The 16111-nt window shown below is 39.6% G+C and overlaps 1 protein-coding gene across 2 annotated transcripts in view; it reads right to left on the bottom strand.

Annotated features, from left to right (window-relative positions):
• Positions 1-8442, bottom strand: part of AFG1L (AFG1 like ATPase) — a 225537-nt gene extending 217095 nt beyond the window's left edge. The window contains exons 1-2 of one of the 2 annotated variants that reach the window (XM_032858264.1): positions 8386-8442; positions 8118-8261 (exon numbers count right to left, since the gene is read on the bottom strand). In XM_032858264.1, coding sequence (XP_032714155.1) covers positions 8118-8253 — 136 coding nt within the window. In that variant the 5' untranslated portion in view covers positions 8254-8261; positions 8386-8442. Of the gene's footprint in view, positions 1-8117 lie in introns of both variants that reach the window. The other variant, XM_032858265.1, reaches the window with a different exon arrangement.
• Positions 8443-16111: the final 7669 nt, after the last annotated feature.

Here is a 16111-nt window from a genome sequence, read left to right as displayed (position 1 = left end):
ATACAACTTTTCTTCTTATAAAACCTCCACCAGCACCGGGCTGAGCCTAGACGTCTTTGTGCACTATACAGTACTTTTAAGCAGATCCAGGCCACCTTCCCAGCTTCATCTCTAGCTGCTCTCCCTGAGGGCCCCTAATCCAGTAAAAGGGCCATCTATAGCCACTTCTACACTTGTGCTGCCACACCCTCCCCTCTCCAAGCAGAGCTGCTTTCATTCCACAGCCCAGCAACACTTAAGATGAGCTTACATGATAGGTTATCAATGTCCATTGTTATATTAAGGAGCTAGAAGACAATGGTGAAGTTTGTGGTTCTGGAGCAAAAAGTGCCTGGGTTCACATCCCAGTTGGGTGACCATGCCTGTTTATCCATCTATGAGATGGAGGTAACAAATATTTTACAGGGTTTTTATGAAGATTAAATTATGGAAGAGAAAGAAACTGCTAGCAGATCACGTGGAACATAGAAAGAGGTCCATAAATGTTAGCTATTATCATTTCATCACTCTTCCAAGACTGTGAGCTATTCAAGGGCTGGGGCTCAATTTCATTCACTTCCCCTACCACCAACACCACCACCACCACCACCACCACCACCGCACACACACACACACACATACCCTTAATACAAGGCTTCAACTGAATTAGCCAATTTGAGGCATTTTCCACCCACACCGTGGCCATTTTAATCTCTAATGTTTCTCCTTCACTATTTGGAAGTTGAACAACCATTACGTTAAATGAAGATACACTTGGGCCGAAAAGAAAATGGGCAATAAAATAAAATTTGAGCATCTATACTTAAAATATAGGACACCAAATTTCAATTCAAATTTTTTAAAGCATTTTTCCAAAGATTTTACTTATCTATTTGAGAGAAAGAGAGCGCGTATTTCGAGCGCGCAAGCAGGCAGAGCAGCAGACAGAGCAGCAGGCAGAGGGAGAGGGAGAAGTAGGCTCCCTGCTGAGCAAGGAGCCCAACTGGGGCTCCACCCCAGGACCCTGGGGGATCATGACCTGAGTCGAAGGCAGACGCTCAACCGAGCCAGCCAGGTGACCCTCAATTTAAATTTTTAATAAACTAATGGAAAAGGGCACCTGGGTAGCTCAGTCGGTTAAGCATCTGACTTTGGCTGGGGTTGTGATCTGGGATCAAGCAGGCTCCCTACTCAGCTCAGCGGGAACCTGCTTCTCCCTCTCCCTCTGTCTGCCACTCCCCCTGCTTGGACTCTCTCTCTCTCTCTCTGTGAAATAAATAAAATCTTAGGAAAAACAAAAACAAAAAAATAATGGAAATATACATATCCCAAAATGGAATTCATAATGTTCTATTTCCTAAGGAATTTAAATTGGGCAATCAGGTAGGCTGATTTGCATGAAGAGCTTTTTAGGACCCCTAAATTCTTCATAGTTCGGCTTCCCAAACATCTTGGAGCCAGGGCTGGCACTAAAGCTTAGATGAGACATAAAAACAATGAACATGCTCTTCCTTTCCCCTCACTCCTTTCCTTGGTCTATTTCCTTCTTCTGTTTAACATTAAGTCAATGTTTCCCTCACATTACACTGTAGTAAAGAGTAGACTTGAAAAGATGAAAAAAATGCAAATATAAATGTAAACAGTAAATATTCCCCCAAAATTGAGGGATACAAGGCCCATTTTAAAATTGAACTCTAAATACTGAAAAGCATTTCAACTTAAATTTTTTTATTTAAAGAGAGGGAGGGAGTACCTTTACTTACAATTAAATCAACCTCTACCTTAACTGTATTTTCATTAAATCTCTAACCCTAAAACTGGCTAGATTTTGAGTATAGGAGGCAGTATTATAACAACCCATGTTCACCTGTCCAATGCCCAGCAAAGACCACCACTGAGGTACCAAGTATGTAGCAACAAAAGGTTTATTAAAGATGGAGCCAAACAAGGAGACAGGACAGCAAGCCTCAAATCCGCCTCTCCAGAGGAGAGAAGGAAATTTAAAGGCAAAGGGAAAAAGATCGGGGTATAACGTTGCTGCTGCACTTTTTAGGCTACAACTGCAATTAGTCCCATTAACCCTTTGGTTACTGGTTTCACTCGCCACTTTTGATCATTCCTCATTCTTGAGAGAAATGGGATAATGACCATCCTAGTTACTTCCTGCTGACACGGAAGTAAAAATCAGGGTTAGAGGAATGGAACCTTTCTGCAGTAATCTAGAAATATTTTTTACCTCCAGGTTGAAACCCAACATCCTACATGACCAAGATGTGTGTACTTTGGTTATTAGTTCTTGTACTATATTTTATCAAAACCTTAGGAGAGATTTGTTGTAACCAACCAGCTTATAGTACTTATGGATTTCTTCAGACCAGCTCCCCTAAAGTATTTTCAGGTCCATCAAAGGCTTGCCAGTCCAAACAGGGCTCTTTTTGATGTTCTCCTTGTGACAGGGTATAGGGAACCTGTGGACTCTTATAATTCGAGTGTAACGAATCCATGGCTTAATTTTCTTTAGATTCACTGAAGAATGAGTGGTCACCAGTACTTCATAAGGTCCTGTCTAATGAGGATGGAGCTGGCCCTCCAAGTGCTTTTTCTTCTAGGTCCTTAATACCATCAAGTCTCCAGGATTCAGGCAGTGTAAGGGCACAACAACCTCTAGAAGCAAACTTACACAGCGAACATAGCCAGTAGTATTCAATTTCCTAACATAAGCCTCATTAGGAACTCCTAAGTCATGAAGAGTGTAGAGTCTTCCATATAACAGCTCATAAGGGCCTAAACCAAGCCTACTTCCAGGGGCCACTCTTACCCAAAGCAGAGAAGCCAGCAAGGCTTCTTATCAAGTTAAGTTGGTTTCTTGGCATATTTTTGCCAAAGTTCATTTTTTTTCTGTTTTTCCAATTGGTTGGCTTCTCCAGAAAGCATGTAATTTCCACTGAATGGCCAAGGCACCGGACACTACTTGTATGATTTTTTGCCACAGACGCCACTCCATTGTTGCTCTGAATTGTTAGTGACCATTCAAACCTGGCAATAATCTTACTTAAAAGTGTTTTTGACAAGGCGCCTAGATGTCTCAGTCAGTTAAGCGTCTGCCTTCGTTTGGCTCAGGTCATGATCCCAGGATCCTGGGATGGCATCCTTTAACATCGGGCTCCCCACTCCGCAGGAAATCGGCTTCTCCCTTTGCCCCTCCTCCCACTTATTTTCTCAATCTCTCAATTTCTTTCAAATACATAAATCTTTTTTTTAAGTGTTTTTGACAATTTCTGAGGTCTCCTCTGAACAGCATGGAAAAGCTTCAGCACAATTTGTAAAGGTGTCTACAAAGACTAAGAAATATTGAAAATTACCTGTTGTTTTTGGCATAATAGTAAAGTCTACCTGCCGATTTTCTCCAGGTTCGGCACCTCTAAATTGTATACCTTTTAGAACTGGTGGGGGCCAGTTTTAGAATGGTTTTTAGCACAAATGTCACATTTTTTAATGGTGCTCTGAAAACTGGGACCCACAATATACTTATGGATCCACTTAAGAATAGTATCTTGGGGCGCCTGGGTGGCTCAGTGGGTTAAAGCCTCTGCTTTCAGCTCAGGACATGATCCTGGAGTCCTCGGATCAAGCCCCGCATTGAGCCCCGCATCAGGCTCTCTGCTCAGGGCTCTCTGCTCAGTGGGGAGCCCACTCCCCCCCGCCCCCACGTGCCTCTCTGCCTACTTGTGATCTCTTGTCTGTCAAATAAATAAATAAAATCTTAAAAAAAAAAAAAGAGTAGTATTTTAACCATAATGGGTGCTTTGGAGAATATGGTTAATCATTTCTTCCATAAGATGTTCTCGGATAAGGATTCATTTTAGCTCGAACAGGCTTTAGTGCCAATATGGTGCCAAATTCCTGTTCCTTAAAAAAAAAAAGAAAGAAAATTTAAAAAAAAATTCTCATTTCTTGCTCTTTTGAGGTCCTCCCAGGAAAACTGGGTTAATATTTAGTTAAACCCATGTCTGGCACTAAAGTCATTACAAAAGGTTTTTGGAGTCTTTGCCAAACTGGCAGCTTAATCTGCCTATTGTTCCCTTGAGCAATCAGTCCAATTTCTGGTGTCCTCAGCAATGGACAATAGTTGATGGTCGCCATTGCATCCAGCTCTTCATTGTCTTTGATCCATAAAACTGCTCCCATCCATAAACATATCTCCATCAGGAACGAAGGACTCTCAGCTGTAGGAATGCTCCGGACAGTCCTCAGCTCTCAGACACCATCAGGATTGTCTTGACTGAAGACAGCTAGCTGCCTTACCAAGGGTATGCCCTCTTCCCAAGTGGTCATGTCCAATCACTGTTACAAAAGGCCAGCCCTTTTGTCTCAATTTAGGATGATTCTAAAGGATAACCAACTTTTGGAACTCCTCAAGAGAATCAGTTAAGGCTTCTGCTGATATCATATCACTGCTCAACTTCTGCCTACTCTTGTTCTTTTATGCTCCCTTCTCTTTTTCCGGTGTTAATCACTAACAAACTTCTTAAATACTAATCTCCATAATTAATCTCCATAAAAAAACTAATCCCCACAAAATTCCTTTCCAAAAATCCCCTTCTCACAAAACTTCTAAAACTTTACTTCTCACAACATCTCACAATTTTACTTTTCACATTCAGATTTTGTCCTCTTTAGGTAACCAGGCTCACTTTCCTGGCATATAGAGTTGTTACTCTTATTATTTCCAGTAGTCTTAATTACATCTGTTAAAAGTACTTACATCTGTTTATTTATTCTTAGATCGCCCATACAACTTAATAAGAACAAGTTCTTAACGAAATTCTAACAAATTTTGCAATGGTGAGTTTATTTGACTTTCAGTAAAGACAGGCAGAATAAAACCTTTATATTTAATGCTGACAATTCTAAAGACGTGGCCCTTTTATTTAAACGAATAATCTTGAATTAGCCTTAATACTGAATATTTTCCAAGCTCATGTGAACTTAAACAGCTGGGTTAGTTTCCATCTTTCTCAGTTTCAGAATGCCCAGTTCTTACAAATGCTTGCCTTGGAACCACTAAATAAAGCTCTTCCACAAAATTAATTTTAGCAATAACACCCAGAGGTAGAGAAAATATCTCACATTTACAACATACAAGGACACACAAATACACAAGATGCAAACAAAATCTTAAAGGTCCAATTTCTAGATATCCCCCTTTTACAACACAAATCTAATTGCAAGATGGTATTATAATTAATGGACGCAGCCAAGCAGTGTTGCCAAAAAGGACTGCCCAGTTTTGGAGAATACAGGCCAAAGGGCTGCATGTGGAGATGAAATTGTCATTTCCCATTTTCCAATTAGAACACAGCTTGTTTTATTCTAAAATACCAAAAGCTTTAGCAACAACAACAACAACAAAATGAAGCCCAGAGTACCTCTGTGAACATTGTTCTTCCCCAAAAGTTGGGGCTCCACAGACTGAACCAAATGGCTCCCTAGCCAAGCCTTTTCTTAAAGAAAAGGACACTAAGAGAACCAAAACCCACTATTTGAAGGCAACTGAATGGGAGGAGAAATCTGAGAGCCAAACCAAACAGGAGGAAGAAATAAACTCACATGCCATCACACGAAATACTACTCACCAAGAGACATCTGTCCAAACTGAATCCAAGGAAACGTTTCCCTGCCACAAAGGTTAAATGAGGTGTTGAAAGTCAAAGGTACCCAGTTGGGATGGGGCCCCAGGGACAGTCCCTAAGGCAAAGAACCTAAGCAGCTGCTTGGACTTGTCGCCAGGCCCCCATCCCCAACTGCGGGCCAACAAACCACCCACAGGCAGGCAAAGAACTCCTGGCTAGCTTGCCAAATCTGTAACAAAACCCAAGTCTGGCGGCCCAATGTGCAGCAAAGACAATCACTGAGAATCAAGTAGGCAGCAGGAAAAGGGTTTACTGGAGAGGCAGGCAAAGTAAAAGATGGGAGAACAAGCCTCAAACCCACATCTCAGAAGTAGGAGAGAAATTTAAAGGCAAATGAGAAAGGTTTAGAGGAAAAGTAGCAGCTGCAATTAGTTCCATTAACCCTTTGGTTTCTGGTGAGTTCTGAAATTCTAAGAGATAATTCTGAAAGCAATAATATCTTGATTTAATTTTTTTTTAAATATGAGTACAGGTTAATAGCAAAGCCTTTATGGTCAGATGTAAATCCAAGTATAGCCTTTACTTGAAGCCAAAAGTTCTGACATTTCACTAGCTATATAACTTCTGCAACCTTGGATCCATCATCCCCAAAATGAGGATAATAAGAATTAAATAAGATAAAGTGTGTAGAAAGCACTTAGCATACTGCATGGCACAGAATAAGCATTCAGTAAATCTTATGTTATTATGATGACATTCCTTAAATCTTAAATTTTCATAAATTATGGAACATGCATTGAATAGAATTCTATTTTAACCATCTAAAATAAGGCAGTTCTATAAGACACCTGGGTGGTTCAGTCGTTAGGCATCTGCCTTTAGCTCAGGTCATGATCCCAGGGTCCTGGGATCAAGCCTCGCATCAGGCTCCCTGCTCAGTGGGAAGCCTGTTTCTCTCTCTCCCACTCCCCCTGCTTCTTTCTATTCCCTCTCTCGCTGTCTCTCTCTGTGTCAAATAAATAAAAAATATTTTTTTTAAGTTAAATAAAAAAATAAATAAAATGAGGCAGTTCTAGGAGTGCCTGGGTAGCTCTGTCTGTTAAGCAACTGCCTTAGGCTCAGGTCATGATCCTGAGGTCCTGGGATGGAGCCCCACATCCGACTCCCAGCTATGTGTAGAGCCTGATTCTCCTTCTCCCACTTGCCACACCCCCTGCTTATGCTATCAAATGAATTAATTTTAAAAAATAAAATAAGGCAGTTCTCTATGTATTGATATGTAACGATTTCTAAGATATACTAAACAAAAAATAAAAGAAAGGTACAGGAGGATATGTATGTTACCACTTTTTAAAATACAGACACTTACTTAAATACATACATATTTGTTCATACAGAGAACGTCCCGAAGAATACATAAGAAACTAATATTAGAGGTTGCCTCTAGGGAGGAAAACTACTAAGGGATAGGGGTGGAACATTTTACCATATTTTTTCTTGTATCATTTGCTTTTATTACCTGTTTCACAAATTTAAAAAAAAAATAAAGTTTATATTATGACTCAACCCTTATGATACCAAAAATATCCCATTATATATAGTGAATTATGCTAAACTTTGCAGAAAAATCTAAGGTGACTTAATCAGAGTTCTAGTATTAATTTCAACTCTATTGATGGTAATAATTAAAGACTGATAGGGTTTTAGCCAGATAAGCCAATGAGAAGGGTGCTGGAGTTAAGAAAAAAGAAAACATAAGTATGCTTGGAAAAGACAATAAGAATAACATCATTCATTCATTCATTCAGGAAATAGACTTTAAGGGTCAGGCGCCAAACACTGCGCCAAGTGCTGAAGAAACAAGACACTTGGTCCTTGCTTTTGAGTATCCTGCAGTTTAATGGGACAACATATGACCATTCACTCATGAACACGTAAGGATTTGAATGAATGAGTGGAGCAAGCCTAACGACAAAATACACCCCACTGAAGCCTCTAGTGACCTGAAAAGAACAAGAACTGATTCTTCAATCTGAGAATACTTGCACACCTGCATTCCCAGAACCCCCGAGAGTCAGCCTGGCCGGCAGAAGTCTGAGGTTTGGCTTTTAGATGCCTTGCAGGGTCACCATTCGGGAGAGCAGGGAAGGCCAACTATAAGGGCCCCCAGTCCCCTATCCCACAGTTGCACCCCTTCAGCCAGGCACTCCCACAACTGGGCTCAGCAGGTGTTAACTCTAACTGCCTGAAGGGAACAAACTCTTAGTGGACCTCTGATCCCAAAATGAAAGCCGTCCTGGGTCAGCTTCCTCAGTACTCAGGGCTCCTTCATCAGCTGCCAGACAGGACAAGAGAGGCTGAAACTCCTCTCGCCAAGGGACCCTAGCTCCAAAAATCGTGAAACCAGGAGGCAACTGGGCGAAAACAGAGTAGGGAGGGTAACTGACCCGAGGCTTCCCCGGTCATTTGCAGTGGGCTCGGCCTACTCATGGCACAGTCACTGACCTTTCCAAAAGGTGTTTCCAGGGGCGGTGGCCGGAGGGGCGAGAGCAGCAGCCCGGGCCCCGCACCCAATACATCTCCCTCTCAGCCGGCTCTGCACTAAGCGCAGGGTAACCAAGGGCGACCAGGAGGCCGCCATCTTGAGATCTGTACAAGGGAAGAGGAAAACTTTATTGAAACCCAAAACAGAAACGGTGGCACAGACAAATAAAGCCGTGCTCACAGAAGGCTACCCCCAGAGAACGAAAGGGAGCCAGACGAAGGACCGGACCTCTACTAGCGAGAAGGCTGGCTAGACTCCGAGGCCCTTCCGTCCTTCTGGGCGCCTCCAGGCGGAACTACGACTCCCAGCATGCAGTGCGGCAGCGCCGTGGGCGGAGGGGAGCCGGCGAAGGATGGGCTCGGGGGGACCGCAATCCTGCGCCCAGCGCCGGCCCAAATTCCCCGAGAAGGATCCCAAAACGTTTCGGGGATTTGGAACGTGATTATGATGTGTAATCACGTAACTCCTGAGTCTTCTCAGTTTAAGTACTTGACCGAGATTTCGAGACCTAAATAAAATGTGGGTGACCCACTGGGCACTCATATTTTAAGGAAATATTGGTGTTACCTGGTCACACTCCTTAAATGGTAGCCCGAATTTTTTGCCTCCAGCGCCCAACTCATCTTTGGCAGAGTATCTGAAATGTGCTCCTTCCACTTTTACTTTCTATATTTGAAAAGCATAAATCACTTTCAATATGGTATGCACTCAAATGTTTTTAAAGTATTTATAATAACTTTCCATTGTGAAAGCCAATGGCCCGAGATGGACAATTAGTGGATGGAGTGGCCATGGGATAGTGTATCCAAAAACGAAATCCTAAGTGGATGCCCTAATTTGATTAAACAAAAACAAAACAACAACAAAAAAAATTTGATTAAGTATAAGTGCATTGAGAATACAAACTGGTGTCCAGAAGAGGCTGGCGATCCAGGATGAGGGATGAAAAAAGCAACAAAAGATTCTACCAGATGTTGTGGAATCAATGAAAGGAGAGCACTTTGGGGAATCAGGAAGGACTTCTGGAAGCTTTGATTTTATTTTATTTTTTTAAGATTTTATTTATTTGGCAGAGAGAGATCACAAGTAGACAGAGAGGCAGGCAGAGAGAGAGGAGGAAGTGGACTCCCTGCTGAGCAGGGAGCACCATATGGGGCTGGATCCCAGAAGGCAGAGGCTTAACCCACTGAGTCACCCAGGCGCCCCTGGAAGCTTTACTTTTAACAGGAGTTGAAGACCCTCCAAGAACAGGAAATAGACTGAGCAGGCAGTCAAGAAAGTCTGAATTAGAAGGAGGACAAAGCCACAATCCAGTTGAGTGAAAACTAAAACAACTACCCTAGAAAGAATTCCAGGAAGTTAAGCAGTTCGTCCACAATAGAAAATTCCAAAGAAACAGGAAAAAGGGAGCATATCACAGTATAATTTGGAGACTCTACTGTCAATTTATGAAAAGTTATTTTGATTGTATCTTTCAAAACAAGTCAATTTACACTATTCGTTTTCCATCTTTAATTCTATTGTCTGACATGACTATTCCTCCATGCTATAGTGAATGTTTCCTTATTTCTTTATTGTTATTAATCTGAGGTATGACACTCTGTGAAAAACCTTTTGGAAAGGTTGAACTATTCTTCCTTGACTTACATATCGATCACACTCAGCACTTTCAGAAATTATCTATGTGTCATTTTTGTTTGCTTTGGGAGAATAGGTGCTTGCATTGGTCAATGAAATTACTTTTTATTAGGGATTCCAACAACTTAACAATTAGGAAGTGAAACAGCATTCAAAGATAATATAATGACAAATTGGCAGGAACATCTACAAGAAATTTTCACATGGCTGTGCAAGTGAACAGAAACATGGCAAATGAACTTTATTGCGTACCAGTATGAGGTAACTTAGATTACAGTTGTTGTATTCAAGAGAATTCATTATGACTAGAAGACTAATTTAGTAGCCATTGTAAACCATTTTATTAAAACATCAATCCTGTGTTCCTGCATTTCCTGCAATTGCTAAAACAAATGAAAAAGCAAAAATAACTATGAAAGTAATTTTTAACATTATCAGAAAAAGTTATAGAAGCAAATCAGAAAACCAGAAAACATTATCTTATCCTTATTTTAAAAACCTCCCTAGAGAAAAGGCCAAGTAGTTCTGGCATCTAATCTCAAGGACAAAACCAAGCTGAAAGTACCCAGAGAAGGACAAATAAAGTAATGAATGAAATGGGAAAGAAAGTGGTTTGGTTAATAGAAAACATACTATGACAGAAGTCAGGTATATTTGGGTTCTGATTTTGTCACTAAATTAACCTCTGCTTTTGTTTTCCTCATCTATAAAATTAAGATAATGTCTATCCTAGCTACCTTCCAGAGGTTTTGTGAGAATTAAACAAGATAACGTATATACACAAAGGGTTAATAAAATATACTTGTAAACAGAAACTGAAAGGGGATAAGATCAAAATCTAAAATAAGGGATGCCTGGGTGGTTCAGTCAGTTGGGTGTCTGCCTTTGGCTCAGGTCATGATCCCAGGGTCCTGGGATCGAGCCCCACATCGGGCTCTCTGCTTGGCAGGGAGCCTGCTTGCCTTCCTCTCTCTCTGCCTGCCTCTCTGTCTGCTTGTGATCTCTGTCAAATAAATAAATAAAATCTTAAAAAAATAAAATAAAAAATAAAATAAAATGTTAACTTGAATCATGCCATTTCTGTGTTTAACATCCACTATGCCTTCCCCTGTCACTCAATTATTAAAACATCCTACAAGGCCTCATGACTTGGCCCCCAACTAGCTTTGTGATCTCATCTCATGCCACTCTTCCTTACCTTCCCTCAGTCATTCTACATTGGCTTTCTTGCTATTCCTGGAACTCACAAGTCTGCTTACCACCCTAGAGGTTTTGCATTTCTTATGCCTTCTGCCTGGAATGCCGTCCTCCAAGAGATCTACTTAGTTCACTTCCACATGTCCATACTTCCTTATATCTTCTCAGCTAAAGCCTTAAGGCCTTCCCTGGCTACCTATATAAAATTGTCTCACCCAGCACTCCTTTTCCTCCCTCCCAGACTTATTTTCTCCACAAGTTACCATAATAGCATAATACATATGTTTACTAATTTATTAGTTGATTATCTGCTCTTCCCAGAATTTAAGCTCCATGTGGACAGGGATTTATGTCTGTTTTGCTCACTACTGTATCCCCAAGGTTTAGGATAGCACCTAGGTTAGTAGATAAGGTTTGTTGAATGACTGAATGAGAAGTCTTAGTAAAAATACAAAATGTATTGTTTTTGTCTCTACAAAAAAGCAAATAACTTGTTTCATGAAATCAGTTATATTCCTAATATTTTAAGCCCATTTTATTTTTAAAGACTTATCCATTTATTTTAGACAGAGAGAGTGTGTGTGCAAGCAGGAGGAGGGGCAGAAGGAGAGGAAGAGAGAATCTCAAGCAGATCCCAGCTGAATGTGGAGCCCAAGGTAGGGCTTGTTCTCATGACCCTGAGCTGAAATCAAGAGTCAGATGCTTAACAAAATGAGCCACCCAGGTGACCCATTTTAATGATTAAAAACACCATCAAACTTGGTATCACAGAAGTGGAATACAACCAAAGAGTATTTATTTTCCACTTATTTATTCATTGACTTGTCATTACACATGACTCCTCATAACTAGAGGACCTCATAATTATAGATTCTTCTACTTTAATAAAGAAATACTTCAGAGCTACAAGAAACAATACGGTTCACTCAAAGACACATAAGGAATGATTTAAAACTGTAACAACTCATTGTGTAGAGTTAAATAGAATCAAATATCTAGCTTTTAAATTCCAATGTTTGTATTTAAAGATTCTGAACCAAAAATATAATTTAAGTTACTTAATTTCCACAAACTGATTAAATATGGTTAAGTGCCTTATTGCCTATGGAAACTTCTAAACAAGATACACCTACTTCAGTATCATGAATTAACATGAAGTATAAATTTTGTTGCAAGCAGTCCATTCCTTCTGATAAGTAAGAATTATATATTTGCCGACTTTACAACAAAAGTTATCATTTTTGTCCTTTACTGAAACATTGTTTAACCTGTAAGTAGAGACTGCCCAAAGACAAAATATTTGGAAGTCAAGTCCGGTGACTTGACATCTGTATTTATCTATATTTTTCCTCCTTAAATGTTCTTTACCCAACCTTTGAAGGAGGAGGAGTTGAAGCTTTCCTTATGTAATTTCTCCACATGCCCTCTCTGCCATCTTTCTTTTTAAAAGAGCAGTGACCCCTAACTAATTCTAATCTTCCCAAACTCCACATGCAAATGTGTAATCTGACCACCACCTTCAACTAGTTTCTGTTCCTCATCACTCACATCCAATCTTTCATCAGATGCACCAGAATCCTGTCATTTTAATAAGGCTTAAATCCACCTTTTATCACTGGGTCTTCCTCCTGTCTTTCCCAGGCTAAATGCACTGGCTATAACTCTTTCCTCTACTCCAGCCTGCTGTCAGATTTGTTTCCAAAAATATGACCTATCTCACCACATCCCATCACAGATTCTAAATTTGCAATGCCTTCTTACTGTCGACAGAATTTAATTCAATTTCTTTATTATAAGCCTTTAGGAAATCAAGCTTTGGCTCCTATCTAACTTAACATTTTCTCAAATCAGTCAAATGATTTAGATTCAGAAAACCAGAAAACATGTCATGAGTGATTTACTAAACATCTCATTTGTTTTCATGAACCTTTATATATATATTATTTTGGAAAAACTGGAGAACTGATCCCATCTCTAATTCCCTACCCCCTTTCTTTATTTCCTAAGTGTGTTCTGATACTTTCTGTAATTAAAATAATAAAATAATCTTGATAAAAATAATCACAAATTGGGACGCCTGGGTGGCTCAGTTGGTTAAGCGGCTGCCTTCGGCTCAGGTCATGATCCCAGCGTCCTGGGATCGAGTCCCACATCGGGCTCCTTGCTCGGCAGGGAGCCTGCTTCTCCCTCTGCCTCTGCCTGCCTCTCTGTCTGCCTGTGATTGCTCACTCTCTCTCCCTCTGTCTCTGACAAATAAATAAATAAAATCTTTAAAAAAATATATAAATAATCACAAATTTACCCACAAAATTTGAAGTTGAATACTTCCAGGGCGACTCCAAGGATGTTCCAGATTTAATACAGCATACATGCTCAGTATTCATCATTACAAGAAAAAAAATTTCATATAAATGAATATCCAGACTTAATGAGAAAAAAATGACTTACCAACAATGACACAGGTACTATTCCTTTTTGAAGTTAGTTTAATAATAATAGGGGCTAATACCTTGTCTATTCAATGAGATAGTTCTTCAAATAGCCCTTAAGTCATATCTATATATAAACAAAAAACAGATCATGCTACGTAGAATTTGGATTGACACTCAGTGATGGTCAAAACAATCTAGATTTTTTTGGTTGGTCAGTTGGTGGATGCAATGCATCCAGGCATTCAAACAGACTGGATATTTTTCAGTTCTATAGCCTGCTTATTCAGAGGAACTTAAGTTAGCCAAAAATGCGACTAGCCTTTGAAACTCAAAGATGTGATCATAAAACTGTATGAACTCATTTGTTCAAATCAGTATTAGTACTTGTACTAATTAGTCTCAAAATTGGCCACGTTTTGGCCTAGACCTCAAAAGAATCAGCTGGGGTTTTTTTGTTTTCAACTGGACATCTTGGAGAGATTACCTGGTTAAGTTTAAATCAAGGTCAGTTTTATTTATCCAACTTTACTGACAACAGAGAAGTGTTGTTTTTTATTAAATAATGTAATGTTTTATTTTGTTTTTTGAGGATTTTATTTACCTATTTATTGGAAAGATATATAAAAAGAGCAGGGGAGGGACGCCTGGGTGGCTCAGTTGTTAAGCATTTGCCTTCAGCTCAGGCCATGATCCCAGGGTCCTGGGATGGAGCTCTGCTAGGTTCCCTGCTCCGAGGAGAGCATGCTTCTCCCTCTCCCACGGCCTGCTGCTCCCCCTACTTGTGCTCTCTCTCTCTCTTTGTCAAATAAATAAATAAAATCTTAAAAAAAAAAAAAAAAGATAGAGAAGGGTGCCTGGGTGGCTCAGTTGTTAAGCATCTGCCTTCAGCTCATGTCATGATCCCAGGGTCCTGGGATTGAGCCGCGCAGCAAGCTCTCTGCTCAGCGGGAAGCCTGCGTCTCCCTCTTCCACTCCCCCTGCTTGTGTTCCCTCTCTCGCTGTGTCTCTCTCTGTCAAATAAATAAACAAAAATCCTTTTAAAAATATAAAAAATAAAAAAAGATAGAAAGAGAACAGGGGAAGGGCCAAAGGGAGAGGGACAAGCAGACCTTGAACTGAGTGCAGAGCCTGAACATGGGGTTCAGTCTTACAACCCAGAGATCACTGGCTGAGCTGAAATCGAGAGTCAGGTGCTTAACCAACTGAGTCACCCAGGCTCCCCAACAACAGAGAAGTTCTTAATCTAGACTCTCTAGATAATGAAACCTAAATACCTTTTAGTCATGGGACATATCTAATTCAAGAAGGGTTTATTCCGAAGTTGAGTATCTTCTGCCAAAAGCAAGACTGTGCGCAGAAAACGAAGGGAACAGATAAGGAAAGCGTCATGAGACCTCTAATGTCTATACACACCAAATGTAAGGACCCAATTTTCCCAGCATGTATCTCACTTAGGCCAAGCAATTCTCATCAACTTCAAAGGGAGAGATGTGCATCCCCAGATCCAAGTTTGCAGTACCCAGGGCTTACTCAGCGGGAATACATACTATAATTTCTGGTCCCAGGCTTCATTTTTTAGTCCAAATCAACTCAGCTGGATTTTGAAACTTTAGTTCTTGCAAATAATCAACCATCCCTTAAAATATCAAATCTACTTGGCTTTATTTTACACATCGATCCTGTTGATTACTTAGGATGAGCCATAGTATGGGTTTGTACATTGACATGGAAGACTTGTAATACAGAGCAACATGCTATACTACTGTGTAGCATTATAGTATCAAATTACCAAAATTTTTTCTGGAAGTGATCTTATGCATAGCAAAGAGAGAATAAGGCGATATAGTTTGCCATTCTGCTGTTCAAAATTTTTTTAAATATAATTCTGTTTACAAGTACTATTTTTCAGGTTTAATTTGATACTTAACTACCAGATAAATTATCATCTAATGTAATTACTTTTATATGATAATTATGATGATGAAAGTCTACAAAGAGATTAAAGGGCATTTTCTAAGAAATAGATGTCTGGATTTAAATTATGTAATTTTTCTGCTTGTAGTTTTGGTGTTATCAATTTATTATTATCATTATTATTATTACTATTATTAAATAGTTATGAAGTGGCACGTATAGAAATAACCTTTACAAATAGCTGAGGCTTTAGGTCTAAGATATTTTTAATCACAGATTTCCAAAAGTTGACACAGTATATCCCCGTTATCTTTTTTTTTAGTATTAGTTTTGACTCACTCTAGCACTTTATACACATCAGCACCTGTGCCCATTTAGCAAAGAATTTCAGTACAAATCATTTCTGAATTGAATAGACATCTCTAAGAAGCATTACAATTGTTGCAATATTTTTAGAAACCGCAAACAAGGAAATAAACAACTTCAGTAAAAGTGATTTAAATAACAAATAACGTATCTTTATAAACAGCCTATCTCCTTGAGAACAAAGAATAAACAAGGAGACAAGGGTTTTTTTTTCTCTTTCCACTATTAAAGCAGATCACAATATGAATGGGTGAAATGTCATGAATAATTGGAGAAAATCACAGAGTAATCTTCTGCAAAAACATCTGATTTATTTAAATTGTCGCTGTTTGTCTTATTAGAACCTTTATTTAACCTTGTTATCCACAATGCAGTATTCAAGCTGGTTTATCAAAAATATACTTTGG

The sequence above is a fragment of the Lontra canadensis genome, unplaced genomic scaffold, assembly GCF_010015895.1.
Source record: "Lontra canadensis isolate GAN:19392208 unplaced genomic scaffold, GSC_riverotter_1.0 scaffold14, whole genome shotgun sequence".
Classification (NCBI taxonomy): Eukaryota; Metazoa; Chordata; class Mammalia; order Carnivora; family Mustelidae; genus Lontra; species Lontra canadensis.
Note: the sequence above shows the minus strand (reverse complement) of the source record. Positions and strands in the feature narration are given on the sequence as shown.